Genomic DNA, 13,397 nt, shown 5'->3' with positions numbered 1-13,397 from the left:
CAGTCTGTAGAGCCGGAAAAGCTTCTCGATCAGCCGAGGCTGAGGTGAGGCTTCTTCTTCTTCTTCGGTTGCTGGCAGCTTGCAGGCAGCTTGCATTCCACACGGGTGCACTACTGCCACCCGCTGGTAGAGGTGAGGCTTGTCATGATGCGCATGCGTTAAACTGCGTTAAAAATTTTAACGAGATTGATTACATAAATTAATTAACGCAATTAACGCGTTATTTTTGACAGCCCTACTTTTTAGTAATCCCAGTGTCCTTGAACTAGATCACAAAAATGTTTTTTGTAGTATTCTCTCAAGAGGAAAGTCAAAGAAGTGTGAGAAAGTTTGCTGGAACTCATAGCTGTGGTAGAATTACCTTCTTGTGGGTGTGAACTGGAATTGATTCCCTCACTCTAAAAAATGATTCATGGGGTTAGCTAGTTGAGCTTAACATCATGACCTTTTTCGGCATAAAAGAGTAAGGTTGTCACATGGACTTATTATAACAAGGTGGTAATTTGTTTTTAGAGGTTAGTCCGGCTGAAAATATTGGGTTAGCTAGTTGAGCTTAAAATCAAGAGCTTTGTCAACATAACATTCTAAATTTGATACATGGACTTATTATAACAAGATGGTGACTTACTTTAAGAGGTTGGTCCAGCTTGAAATCGGAAACTGTGTCAACTTAAAGCTGTCGAATTCAAATTGAAAAAACTTAATTTGTCCCAAGGGCAATTCAAAGGCCAGACCTGAAATCAACTAAACCTCATTCAAGTCTGAGCTGAATCAGGGACTGAAGTTTTCCCATCAGTTTGCCCAAATCTCAGACAGCAACTGGCAGATGACAAATAACTGAAAAACATAAATGTAAAAAATACACTTTAAATAAGTAAGACGAAACAAAAGTTTTCATAAATATTTTAGGGCTGAGTTTATGTGTGGTGCAGTGGTGGTGCAGTGGTTAGTGCTCATGCCTCACAGCAAGAAGGTCCTGGGTTCAAATACCAGCCAGGGCTCAGGCCTTTCTGTGTGGAGTTTTCATGTTCTCCCTGTGTGTGTGTGTGGGGGTTCTCTCTGGGTACTCCGGCTTCCTCCCACAGTCCAAAAACAACAACAACAATTGGTCAAACTAAATTGCCGCTAGGTGTGAATGGTTGTATGTCTGTCTATGTGTCAGCCCTGTGGCAGACTGCTGACCTGTCCAGGGTGACCCCGCCTTCGCCCACAGCAGCCACCCGTGACCCCAAAAGGGAGAAGCGGAAGATAAAGAATGAGTTTATATAAGATTTTAAAACCATGTTTTAAGGTGAGGTAACCTCACCTCTTTCATACGTTGCTTCACCTTAAACCATTTCACCGAACTTAAGTTGCTTCACCTTAATCTGACATGGACCAGTTTATTAAAATTATGTTGCTTCACCTTAATCTGACATGGACCAGTTTATTAAAATTATGTTACTTCACTCTAATTAACTGTTTGCAGGTTGAAGTAAATTATGTTGGTTGTCCTTAAATAACTGAGTTTCGACCATTAAAAGTCCTGTTGGATTTATTGAAACGTTTTAGTTGGAATTTCTTAAAAAGGTTGATGCAAATTGTTACCTTAATTGAATTAAGCTGAGCTGTTACATTATTTCTTAGAGTGCTCCATTTGATGGTTTTCAATGAGATGCTTTTTTTTTTGTTTGTTTTTTAGATTAGGTGATACTTTAACCCTATTATTTCTGAGCCATTTTGTTACATGATTAATTTCTGTTTCTTCTTCTTTGTACTTGTGGAGGGAGGATTTCACGGGCCTGCCGCCCTGTCTGCGTAACTCCCACACACTCGTACACAGACACAGACTTTGTCTGTGGGGTAACTGGGAGTGTGTATAGTTTATGTTTTTTGTTATGGAGAATTATGAGTTGGGAATCGAGTTGAGTAAAAGATTACCATAGTTTATTATGTTCTTTGATTGGCTAATCAATTTTTAATTATCATGTTCACTTTTATTCCGTCATAACATTTTCACATCAATAGAGTCATTAAGTTATGGTATGTTAAAAGAGGAGTGGTTTATTAGTGTGAGTGTGGGGGTAATTAGAGCACCTGTGGTGAAACAATATAGAGGCAGGTGTGGCTGCAGGCGAGAGACCTCTCCAGAGCTTGGAGCTGGAGAGGCAGGTTTCCGGCTCCAGTCTCATAAGGTTGACGTGACAGTACAGCATTGACCTTCAGAATGCCATACCCTGTTCAGTCAAAGCGTGAGAGAATGTGAGGCAGTAAACCTGGTTGTTTTTCTACATACAAAGATGCAACAGTTTAAAAATATATTGGGGGATTGATTATTCAATAAACAGACCCAGATATACAAGAAAATTCCTTCTTCCTAAATGTGAAAATTTGTGCGATGTTGAATAGAACAGTGAATAACTTGGACGTACAGTATCTGGGCTTCAGTGATCACTGCTACAGTACATATACTGGCCCGGTTCCACCTTGCCTTCTCTATTTTACTCTCCTCTAGCCTACTGTACTCCATGGACACTAGTGCCGGAAGGGGGGTGCTGCCGGGGCTGCAGTACCCCCTGGTGGTGGCTGCAAGCTGTAGCACCTTACATTAGCGCTGACTGTAAACTTAAAAAAAAAAAAAAAAAAAACTATAAAAATATAAAAAAGTATGTGCGGAATGGATTTACACAGAGCTGTGGGGATATGTGGAAAAATCTGTTTTAAAAGAAATTAAATTTAAATTGTTTGTTGAGGAGAGTCCTCCCTCACCCGGGAGCAGCTTCTTCACAATCAAACAACAAAGATGGCAGACAGCAAGCAGAAGACAATGCTGGATTTTTTCACAGGCAATACTTCCAAAAAATCAAAATCAAATGTTCCCTAGGATGACAAAGGTAAAACCAACAACACTGTGGCAGCTGAAACTGAAGTCACGTCAGCTAGCAGCTTAGCACAACCGATCTCCTCAGAAGATGACAGCGCCTGCTGCAGGCAGCAGTCAGCTGCTGCCATTTCTGCCCGGGCTGGGAGGAACAGGGTTCCTGGTGGCGGAGACACTGAGGAGCCCTTTCAACCAGACATAAAATTTCCTGGGAGAAGATTTGGCTTGGAAAGTTTTTAAAAGATTGTTTTTTGGGTTTTTGGGGGGTTTTTTTGCATCTTCAGCACCAAGGACAGCACTTAAAATGGCAGTGATTAACTGCTATGAAAGTGTTTTTGTTCTCGTCTGTTTTTATATTTGATGAATTGATATTCATATTTGATGAATTGCTGCCAACCTCCTTATTCAGAAAAAATGTAATAAAATGTGAATTTTTTAGAACTTCTTAATGTTTATTGGTGTGTCTCATATGGCTTCCAGCCAGTAGCCTCAGTGGCGATGCGCTATACAGCAGGGAAAACAGTGCAGTGACGTTCACTCCTTCCTTCATTCAGTTGCTAGCCCCCCCTACTTAAAACCCCTTCCCGCATGCCTGTCCATGGATACGGTTCTCACTGGGCATGGAAAATCAGCCAAAGTCTTCCACTCAGCGGAAGAGACCATCGTGAGACAGGTTATTTTTACCCTACTGATGATGTGTTGTTGCAATAGTAATCCTCGCAAAAGTGTTGTTGCAAAAGTAAACAGGCAAGGAGATGCGGGGGCTGTATTTTTTTTTCATTTTTTTTGTCGCTTTTTGTTGCGAACAAGTGTAATTAAGAGTCAGAAAAGATCAAAAGCAGCGAGAGATAAAAGGAAAGAAAAGTATCGAAGCGTCTGTGAGGGGACGACTGTCAGGATCTGTGTGCCGTTAAATCCAGACGCAGAGAGGCCAGACCAGGGTTGACGTTTGAACAGGTTTATAGAAAACAGGGGTGATCACCAATGGCTGCTGCCTGGCGGCAGAGCTGCGGGTTGGCTTAGTCTTGTCCCGACGGGGAAGTCTCCTGAGCCCGCAGGCCAGCTCTGAAACCAGCAACAGCAGTTAGTGGGTGAGGTGGCTTACTTGCTGGGGATCTTAGGCTGGAGTTCGGACTGCAGGTGGAGTGAGCAAGGCGTAGGTTTTGGAGAACCGAGGCAAGGCGTGAAAAAAATCCCCTTTCTGGGCTTGACAGAGCAGGAGACTCCCTCTGCAGCAGCAAAGGTGCCTGGAGAAGATAATGATCCCACAAGGAGCAGGTGGCAGGGAGAGGTTAATCCAGGCAGGCTGAGTGGCCGTCCCCAGGTGAATGCAATCAGCACTCAAATAAATGCAGGGAGCCTGAGACTGCCTGCCGCCTGCCAGAACAGAATCCTGACGACGACAGCTCCGGGTGGGTTACCAATCTATAACTGTAGTTATTAAGAAAGTTTGTGCTTTAACCCTCATGTTATCCTTGGAGTAAATGTGACCCCATTCAAATATTTATCATCAAAAAATAGTTTGCTTTTTTATTTTTGCTTCATATTTCATGAGTTTTCCTAATATGACAAGTATAATATATGAAGCATAAAATGTTCAGGGTAATATTTTTACAATGTGCTGGAGACATTTTACACACATCGGTGTTCCTCTGGGGTCAATTTGACCCCAGGCTTTTTTAATCGTGTAAAACTGGTCTGCATGTCTGTGACGCTTGTTTGATCCAACATTCCCACACCTGCAGGTGCAGTATTGATACTTTTGAGTTGATGTATTATAGTGTGTGTATGTGTGCGTGTGTGACCTAGCATTCCCACGCCTGCAGGTGAGCACTCACACCTGCCGAAGTACAACTGATATATGTCACACTGTGACAATGGTAGTTCATGCAAAATAAGTGAGGAGCAAACGTAAAAGCTTGGTCCCTATCCAGATCATTCGTCAGTGTGCTCTGTGTGTCAATCTGCAAGATATCTGTCTCTCTGGATTTGAGAAGGGCCTGTGGAAAAAGGTTTACTGTAAGTGAAGTTTTAAAGCAGCTCTTTGAAAGTGAGAGTGACAGAGAAGAATGTGTCTGAGACAGAGGATTCTGTCGAGGAAGGTGATTTGTTCTCATCTGATAAGAGTGAGAGTGTTGACCATCCTGTTGGAAGTCAACCAGCACAATTGATCCCCTCCAAAAATGGGAAAATATCCTGGTCCCTTTGTCCACCTGAACAGAAGGATAGACTGAGGGCAGCCAGTGTTATAAAGATGGTTCCAGGCCCGACTACACACGCTGTCAGTCATGTTGTTGACATCAAGTCATCATTTGAGCCCTTCATAACACCACCAATTCACAAAATTTTGTTCTAGTGATGACGAATTTAGAGAGGAAGCGTGGTTATGGGGACACTTGGGAAGATCTCGATGTGGTCGACTTGGAAGCCGACACTGGCCTGCTAATTTTAGCAGGAGTTTACAAGTCTAAAGGTGAGACAACCATTAATGAATCTCTCTGGTTCATTCTGGGAGAATCATGAATGTGCTCCCCAAATTAGAAAAGATCTGGATGAAAGATTTTCAAGATAAATTATTGGCAATTCAACTGTTTTGCCTGATGGTGGTGCTAGAGGAGGGGTCCAGGTTTTATTATCGGGTGGTTATTTATAACCTTGCATAGCAGATGGGCCTGATTCAGTTCCTAAATAGTGCAGATCCCATCTTGTAGCGCTCCATAGACCAGTGATTTCACCGGGTTAAAATGTTGCCGGCCAATCAAGGGAAAGAGGCGGGAGCTCCGGGAGGAGCGGAAGTGACGAGAAGACGTGACGACAGCGGGAAGCTTGAAAAAGTTCGAAAACAATGGCGGCATGCGGAGCAATCTCCGTGGACACGGCAATATCTGCAGTTTTATAAGAAAGCGACTCAGTTTCTTCTTTGAAAGAGGAGCACAGAACATCACTTCAAGCCTTTATGTCAGGAAACGATGTCTCCTGCTTCTCAGCAGCACGTAAGCTACGTCACACCGTGGCTGGATGTGGATTGGTCTGTGGTGAGTGTGTCGCGTGTCAATCAGAACGGTCGTCCAATCTGATTCTTCTTTGGTTTGAACGGTCGTCCAATCACCAGCTACTGATTGTTTTGAAGGTCCCGCCTCTGAAATCAAATCGGAAGAGCGGCTACCCAGATGGACTTGTGAAATATTTCCGTGGGGGACATATGAAACTGTCCATCTGGCGTGTCAGGTTAGGTTATTTATGTAGTCAACAAAAAAACAATGGTGCCTGACACAAAAAATTGGTCAACAATTTCCTGTAAATCATTTTCTAGGGGCAAATATCCCTGGAGTCAAATTGACCACAAGGGCTAAATGTGTGAGTAATATTTGAGGGTAGTAGGAGGGTTAAATTGCTTTATTTACTTTAGTTTAACAATCAGGTCAGGATATGAGAAGAATCCTACGAGCAGTACATTTTCAGTGATTAACTTCAGCTTCAGTAATTAACTCTAGAACTCCCACGTTTTTCTTGAAAACGCATTCATTCTAGAGAGGGGCCAAATGGCCCCTGATTTTAAATGTGCAGCTCAGTGGCCACTGTTGGCCCTTCTTTTCATTTGTAAATGCAGCCAATACCTTCCAGCTTGTTGGTTCATGCAGACCTCTGAGGGGGAGGGGGAGGCTTAGAATGAAAAGAGCCAGGAACTACTGAGAGCTTTTCTCTTGAGTATGGCAGAGAAGATTCTTCCAAACTGTTTCTAACATTTTTTCCATACGTGTGATTCGGCTTTGAACATGTGTGGGTTGAGTGGTTAGAGTTTGCAGAGCCATGTGGACCACTTCTGCCAACAAGAACGGTACCATGGGAACTCCAACTGGCTGCATGACATAGACACAATGCAGTATCCTCAGCCTGCACGGGCAGCTAATTGAGATCACATTGCACTCAACAGGCATTGATGAGGCAAGAAATGTCCCCCTTTGGACTGGCAACCACCCCCATTAGCTCTGCCAAGGGACTTTGAATCACATTCTATTGTCATGCACCTATGCCTGGTGTGTTTATTGAAATTCTCAGATTTCAGTACTTTTTTAATTTTTTTAATTTTTTTTTTATATCCATTTGTATGAATCATAAAGTTAAGTCAAGTGGACTGATCAATGTTTGGTTTTGTCTCTGGTCCCATGCACATGTTAATCACAGGTAAAAATCAAGGTATAAATTACGACTGAATAATACACACAGAACTAGTTCTTATTGCACTCTTTATGAGAAAAAGGGCAGTATTTGGTGGGTGAGCGACTTCCAGACACTCAACCTGAACTGCATTCACAGCACGCAATACATTAGAAAGCCAAAGACGAACAAATTAAATATGATCAAAAAACACAGCAGACAATAGGACCAGGCCCCTTTTATCATCTTTAAAGTGCTTACAAGCTGCAAGTACCCAGGTGGTGCCATCTACTTCAGTGTTTGCAGGGTGTTTTCTGGCCCAGCGTGAAGAGTTTCATGGTGAACCGGGAAAAGCATGATTTGTGGATGAGGGTGGATGGATTGATGGAGTTATTGCTGATGTGAGACTTGCTATGTGAAGAAGAAGTTTGAGATCGAAACAAGCTGACGCAGTCAGGAACTTGTGACAAATACTCCAAAATCACCATGAATTGACCTGTTCAGTCAATGAGCATTTATTAAAAATATCTATTTCTAATTCACACATCTAAGAACAGATGTGAGGAGGGAGAATGTCTTGAACACACAGCTGTGCATGCGTCTGCAGATGGTCCAACTTGTCCGTTGGGTGGCAGATAAAACTCAGTGCTCAGATGCCATTGCTCTTTGTGGGACTCAGCTGGCCACATGTTCACCAGAGGTGGTCTCTTTGTGCAGCGATGAAGAGATCCCATGTCTGATTTGTCCATCAGCTGCACGGTCCCTCATGTACTCAGTTCCCAACAGGCTGTTCTGATAAGCAGAGGAGGGACTGGGCGGCTGTGGCTCGGTTGGTAGAGCACTTGGGAGGTTGTTGGTTCAATTCTCCATTTCTTGTCAATTCCACTGGATGGATTGACGGCCTTGCATGGCAGCCGCCTCCACTGGTGTGTGAATGTGATAATGCAGTGTAAAGTGCTTTGGGCTCCATTCATGCCGAATCGGTGTTGTCTGATGCTCTGCAGGAAGCCGATAATGAGCCAGTCATTACTAACAGGTGAAGTTAGGGAGCATTGAAACTGTGCAGGAATGAGGCCTTTAAGAGACTTGAGGCCTTCGAGGACCAGAATTCCCCACAGCTAGTGAAAATGGACATCATTATAAAAATTTTGCTGAGTAAACAAGGGGTGTTGAATGTAATATTTTTTTAGGATGCGTGGCGATGCATATGTAGGCAATTCTGCATTGATAAAGCATAATCATTGACAAGATAATTGGAATCTAATCATGCGAGCAGTGAAGATGCACAGCCCTAATGTCAATTTTTCTGAAAGGAAACTCCAAAATGATGCATATTCACTTGAAACGTTGGTTTAAGTGGAGTCATAGACAACCAATATTTTTCAGACTTGAAACAACTCCTGAAAGTGAGTATGTGCACATGCCTCGTCCTGTGTGGCCTGTAATGTGCCTGTTCAGGCTGCACCCTGTCTTTCTGTCTTTAACCACTGAGATAACTCCAGGGCATCCTGTCTTTCTGCAAAAAGCACAAATTAAAGCCTTATTACAAGTTTCTGTGAACAAATGTTACTGCGGTTTTAAAATATTCACAGTGTGGTATACGTACTATCAGACTTAAGGTTGTGTGTGAAGACAGATGAGCAGCTCAATCGAACGGACAACTAGAACAAGAGCATGCAGACCCCTACAAAAGAAAAGGCCGAAATGAACCGAAGCGTCTTCCTGCTGCCAGTGTGCTTAACATGATCATATGACTCACATGGCCTCAAAAGCTAGTTTAATTATTTAAGAATTGGACTGTTTTGTTTTGTGGTGGCACTGACCAGTACTACTGACTGATTGTAACTGTGATTCTGTAAATTTACTACCTGAACACTTCTTTGGTGAAGGACAGATTTGTTGAAGCACATATTAATCCTTCTCTACCATCTGACAATGAAACAAAAGTGATCTTATTTGTTGATAAAACTGCATGAGCACAGGTGATAAGCCAGCTGTGCAGCTGTGAAATCAAATATGTAAAATGTGCGTGTGTCAGTATGAACCGATCCACAGAGGTAACAGCAAACCAAGATGAAAGAGTCACGACGGAGCACACTTCACTCGCCGGGGTTACTTCAGGTGAACAACAGACTGCATCTCATTAAGAGGCAAATCCAATACTGAGACAGAAACTGAGTTTGGAGCTTCTGAAGAAGTGACAGTATTAGGGCAATCACAGCGTAGTAGAGAGGCAGACAGAGAGAGAATTAAATCGTGCTTTTCAGTCAGTGGTAACAGCAGGGGTGGGTTTTCTGGCAAGATGTTAATGTTGCAAGTGGTAGACAATCAATGGCAAGGATAGAATTCAGATCCTCCCTCTGCACATGCCTCTCTGTTCTCTTCATGTCTCAGTAGATCAAAAGAAAAATACCAATTAGGGAGCCACATGCAAGAAAATGTTCCAGGTAACTAATGTACAGTATCTTTTAAGGTCAGCTTCAGAAGAAAGCTCATGTCTGCCTGAAGAAAATGAGACTTCTGAGAGAAACTCATTTCTTCGTAGGACTCATGAAACCTTGCATCGAGCTAAGGAATGAACAGCCATGACAAATCACAAGTGCTTTTTGATGTTTTATGACCAACTTAACCTCAGAGATATGGTGGAAAGCTGTGCAGCATGCTTTTCCCTTGATCCTCACAAGCCTGAAAAATGGTCACTTGTCACTTCAGTAGTTACATTTCAATAAACAAACAAAAAAAAAAAATTTTTTGTATTGTGTAAAATTTGACTTCATCAAAGCCTAAAGCTCGTGTCTGGAGTTTCCGTTCGTTTCCAATGTATGTATAATTTTTTAACAGAGCTTCAATGTGTCAGTCTGGTTTGATACTACAATATAATATTAGCATAAAGCAATATAAAAATGTATTTATGAGCCCCGCCTTCGTCTCATAGACCCCCATGTTATCCGAAAAAGCGCCGGTCAGCGTCAGCCAATAGATTTCGAGCTTCCGCCTTGTTGCGCTGTCAATCAACATGTGGAGCAGCCAGAGAGCACGGCCGCTCGCCCAGCAGAGGAGAGTTAGCTCTGCAGCAGATATATCCACTGTCTGCTGAACATCCACCGTAAACAGCTCAACATGGAGGATGCTGTAGGACTCAGAGGCTCTCATTTTCACCCGACAGATAATTCGTGTGCACAATTACAGGGGCGTGGCTTGGTCACTCATGAAAGCAGAGGGAGGGGGAACCTGAGACGTTGGATTAAAAAAAAAACCTCTCTTTCAAAACTCCGGACACCAGCTTTAAGAGTCCAGGTCTAGATCTAAGACTCCTGGTGTTGGTTAAAAAGACACTCAAGGTGTTTTTAGGTTCAATATTTGCTGTAGTTTGATAAGTAGAGGAGGTCTAGTTTTAAGAATCTGGGGTGTCTGTCTTCGTCCTAAAGAATCCATTTGTGTTTCTCGGTCTGTTTGTCATTCCAATCCAGTATCAGATTTCTTTTCTTTGAGAATGTGCTCAGGTTAAACATTTGTGGCATAGTTTTACTTCCCTGAAGTTGAATGTAACATCGAAAGAAAGATGCTATAACAAGACACTCCACATAAGACCACATAAGACCTTTTGGATAGATTCATAGAGATGAATCTATCCATTAGCACTCATAGCTGCCACACAATTCAAGTGCAGAGCTGCTGTCTCTGTTTGTTTAGCATCAGTTGGGACTGAAACCTGTTTATACTGTGTAACATTAGCATTAGCCTGTATGCATTGATTTTAAATTTGGTGTGTGTTTTTTCACAGCTGGACAACCCAGACGAGCAGGCAGCTCAGATCAGGAGAGAACTGGATGGACGCTTACAGATGGCAGACCACATTGCACGGGTAAGACAGCCCTCATTGTCCTTTGAATAAATGTAAATATATAATGACCTTAAAGAACCCATGTTTTTCTAAAGTTATATTATCAGATGTTTTCTGAAATTATTTGGGTCGACAGCACCAAGGGTGTGGAGGACCCTGCTGGAATGACAAGAAATATTATTATGCTTTCATTTTGTTTTGCATGATGAACTGCCACATTTTGATGGCCTCACATGCTCCAACTTGACAATTTGCACACGGGTCAGAACTGGTGAAAACGTTTGTTATGTTTTATTGGCGTTGCACAGATATGTGGCAAAATGCCCCTTTAATGTTTCCTACAGTTTTACAGATTTTTAATGCCTATTGTAGCGCATTTCACCTACAGCTATGAAATTTGGTAGAACTTTGCACATATTGGGCCACTCAAGAAAGTCTCTTCGACCCATTATTGAAACCTCACATAAAGGTTACCATTTGGCATTATGAGTGAAATGCCATGAAAACAACATCCTACTATGGGTAAGACCTAGAGAACTGAAATGTGGCCAATTGATAGAACATACCTTCCTGATGAAAAGTCCGGGGGCATGGCCATGATCGCCCTCTGATGTTCCACCTTTTGTCATCAAAGAGGAAGTAGTGTCCATCTTTTATGTGCATTCTCCTGTCCTCCTCAAATTTCACACATTTGATCCAAAGGCTGCCTTGATCACATCCATATGCACACAATCACCCACTGCTGGCAACAGGAATTACACTTTTATGGAGCTCTCTGAGACTGCTGTTTGTCCCAACATCACATTTGGTGACATGAGCCTGAGCAAGTTGATGATGTTTCACGCTGAAGATTGTACTTACGTATATGTTTTTTTTTTTTGGTTTTTTTTTTGGTTTTTTTAATTTCCTTGCTGTTTCTTTTTTTTTTTTTTTTTTTAATTGCAAACATGAACAAACAATACAGATAGACAGAGACATGCAACACGACAAGCCACAACAGAAAACAGAGAGGAATCAAAACAAAACAACAACAACAACAAAAAACAAAAAACAAAACAAAACAAAAACAAAAACAAACAAAACAACAACAACAACAACAAAAAAGAAACTAAACAACTAATGAGTAAGCTATTTGGTGTGTATGATATGTGTGTGTGTGTGTGTGTGTGTGCATAACAGAAAAACATACGGTCCACCCCTTTTTTCCACATATAGATACACATACATATTCATACCCGCATACATACATACATTCACACATGTGCACAATACATACATACACAAACAATTGTAAAGAAAACAACACCCAAATAATCAAAACCTCAATAATAACAGCAACAGAGCTCTGCCACCAAGAACAACCACAATATAACAACAACAATCACAACAACAACAATGATAACAACAATAGGAACAACAATAAGAACAACAATAACAATAATAAGAACAACAATAATAACAACAATAACAATAACAATAACAAAAACAACAATATGTATGTTATGTGAGAGTGGTTTGCTGTGGGTCATGATTTCAGAAAGTTAATGAATGTTTGCCAGACGGGGTTGTGGGGGGTATCAGAGGAGTTTGTATTTTCTAGAGAGATGTAGTCGATGAGGAGGTTTTTCCAGTCTGTAATATGTATGGAGTTCCGTGATTTCCAGTTCACGAGGATAGCTTTCTTGGCAACAGCTAGCGCCAGGAGAAGTAAACGGTTTTGTGTATGATCAAGTTTTGATGTGGATAGGTCTCCTAATAAACAGAGGGTGGGGGAAAGTGGGATGTGGCAGCCCATGATTTGTGACAGGATGTCTGTAATGTTTTTCCAGAAGTGGTGGACAGGTGTGCAGTGCCAGGTTGCATGAATGCAGGTATCTGTGCAGTTTTCTGTGCAGTGTGAACAGTTATCGGATGACGAGAAGTCCATTTTTTGCATTTTTTTGTCCAGTCAGATGTGCTCTATGAATGATTTTGTATTGGATGAGTTGTAGGTTGGCGTTTTTTGTCATGAGGAAAATGTTCTTGCAGATTTGGGGCCAGAAGTCGGCATCGGGAGCAATTGTGAGATCTGTTTGTCATTTTTCTGAAGGTATAGATGATATTGTATCGGTCTGTGAAATTAACTTGGATATTTTAGATAAGAGTTTTTTTGAAGAGGAGATATTAATGAGGGTAGAAGCTGAAGGGGGGAGGTCTAGGTTTATGTTTCTGTTTTTCATTGCTGATTGGATGGATGATGAAACCTGTAGGTATTGTAAAAACTGTTGGCTCCTGATGCCGAACTTCTGGACCAGAAGCGGGAATGGGACCAGGGTGTTATTGTTGAAGATGTGTTTGAGGTGAGTGATCCCTTCATCTGCCCAGGAGCTTAAGTGTAACGGTTGTTTATTGCTGGTGAAGTCCGGGTTGTGCCAGATGGGGGTGAAGAGTGAGGGTGCCAGAGTGGAGTCAGTGATGCTGTGGAATTTCCACCAGGCTGTCAGAGCCGATGATATTGTGGGGTTTTTGAAACAGGGGTGTTTTTTGATAGACTGA

General features: G+C 42.0%; 1 protein-coding gene across 1 annotated transcript in view; it reads left to right on the top strand.

Moving 5' to 3' along the window:
* The window catches only part of LOC115388277 (calcium-dependent secretion activator 1-like), a 374,835-nt gene that overhangs the window by 98,707 nt on the left and 262,731 nt on the right, over positions 1 to 13,397 (top strand). Inside the window, 1 exon segment of the mRNA XM_030091341.1 lies at positions 10,803 to 10,883. Within this exon segment, the coding sequence (XP_029947201.1) occupies positions 10,803 to 10,883 (81 nt within the window).

Source organism: Salarias fasciatus, chromosome 5, assembly GCF_902148845.1.
Source record: "Salarias fasciatus chromosome 5, fSalaFa1.1, whole genome shotgun sequence".
Lineage (NCBI taxonomy): Eukaryota > Metazoa > Chordata > Actinopteri > Blenniiformes > Blenniidae > Salarias > Salarias fasciatus.
The sequence above is the reverse complement of the archived record's forward strand: the minus strand, read 5'-3'. Positions and strand labels throughout refer to the sequence as shown.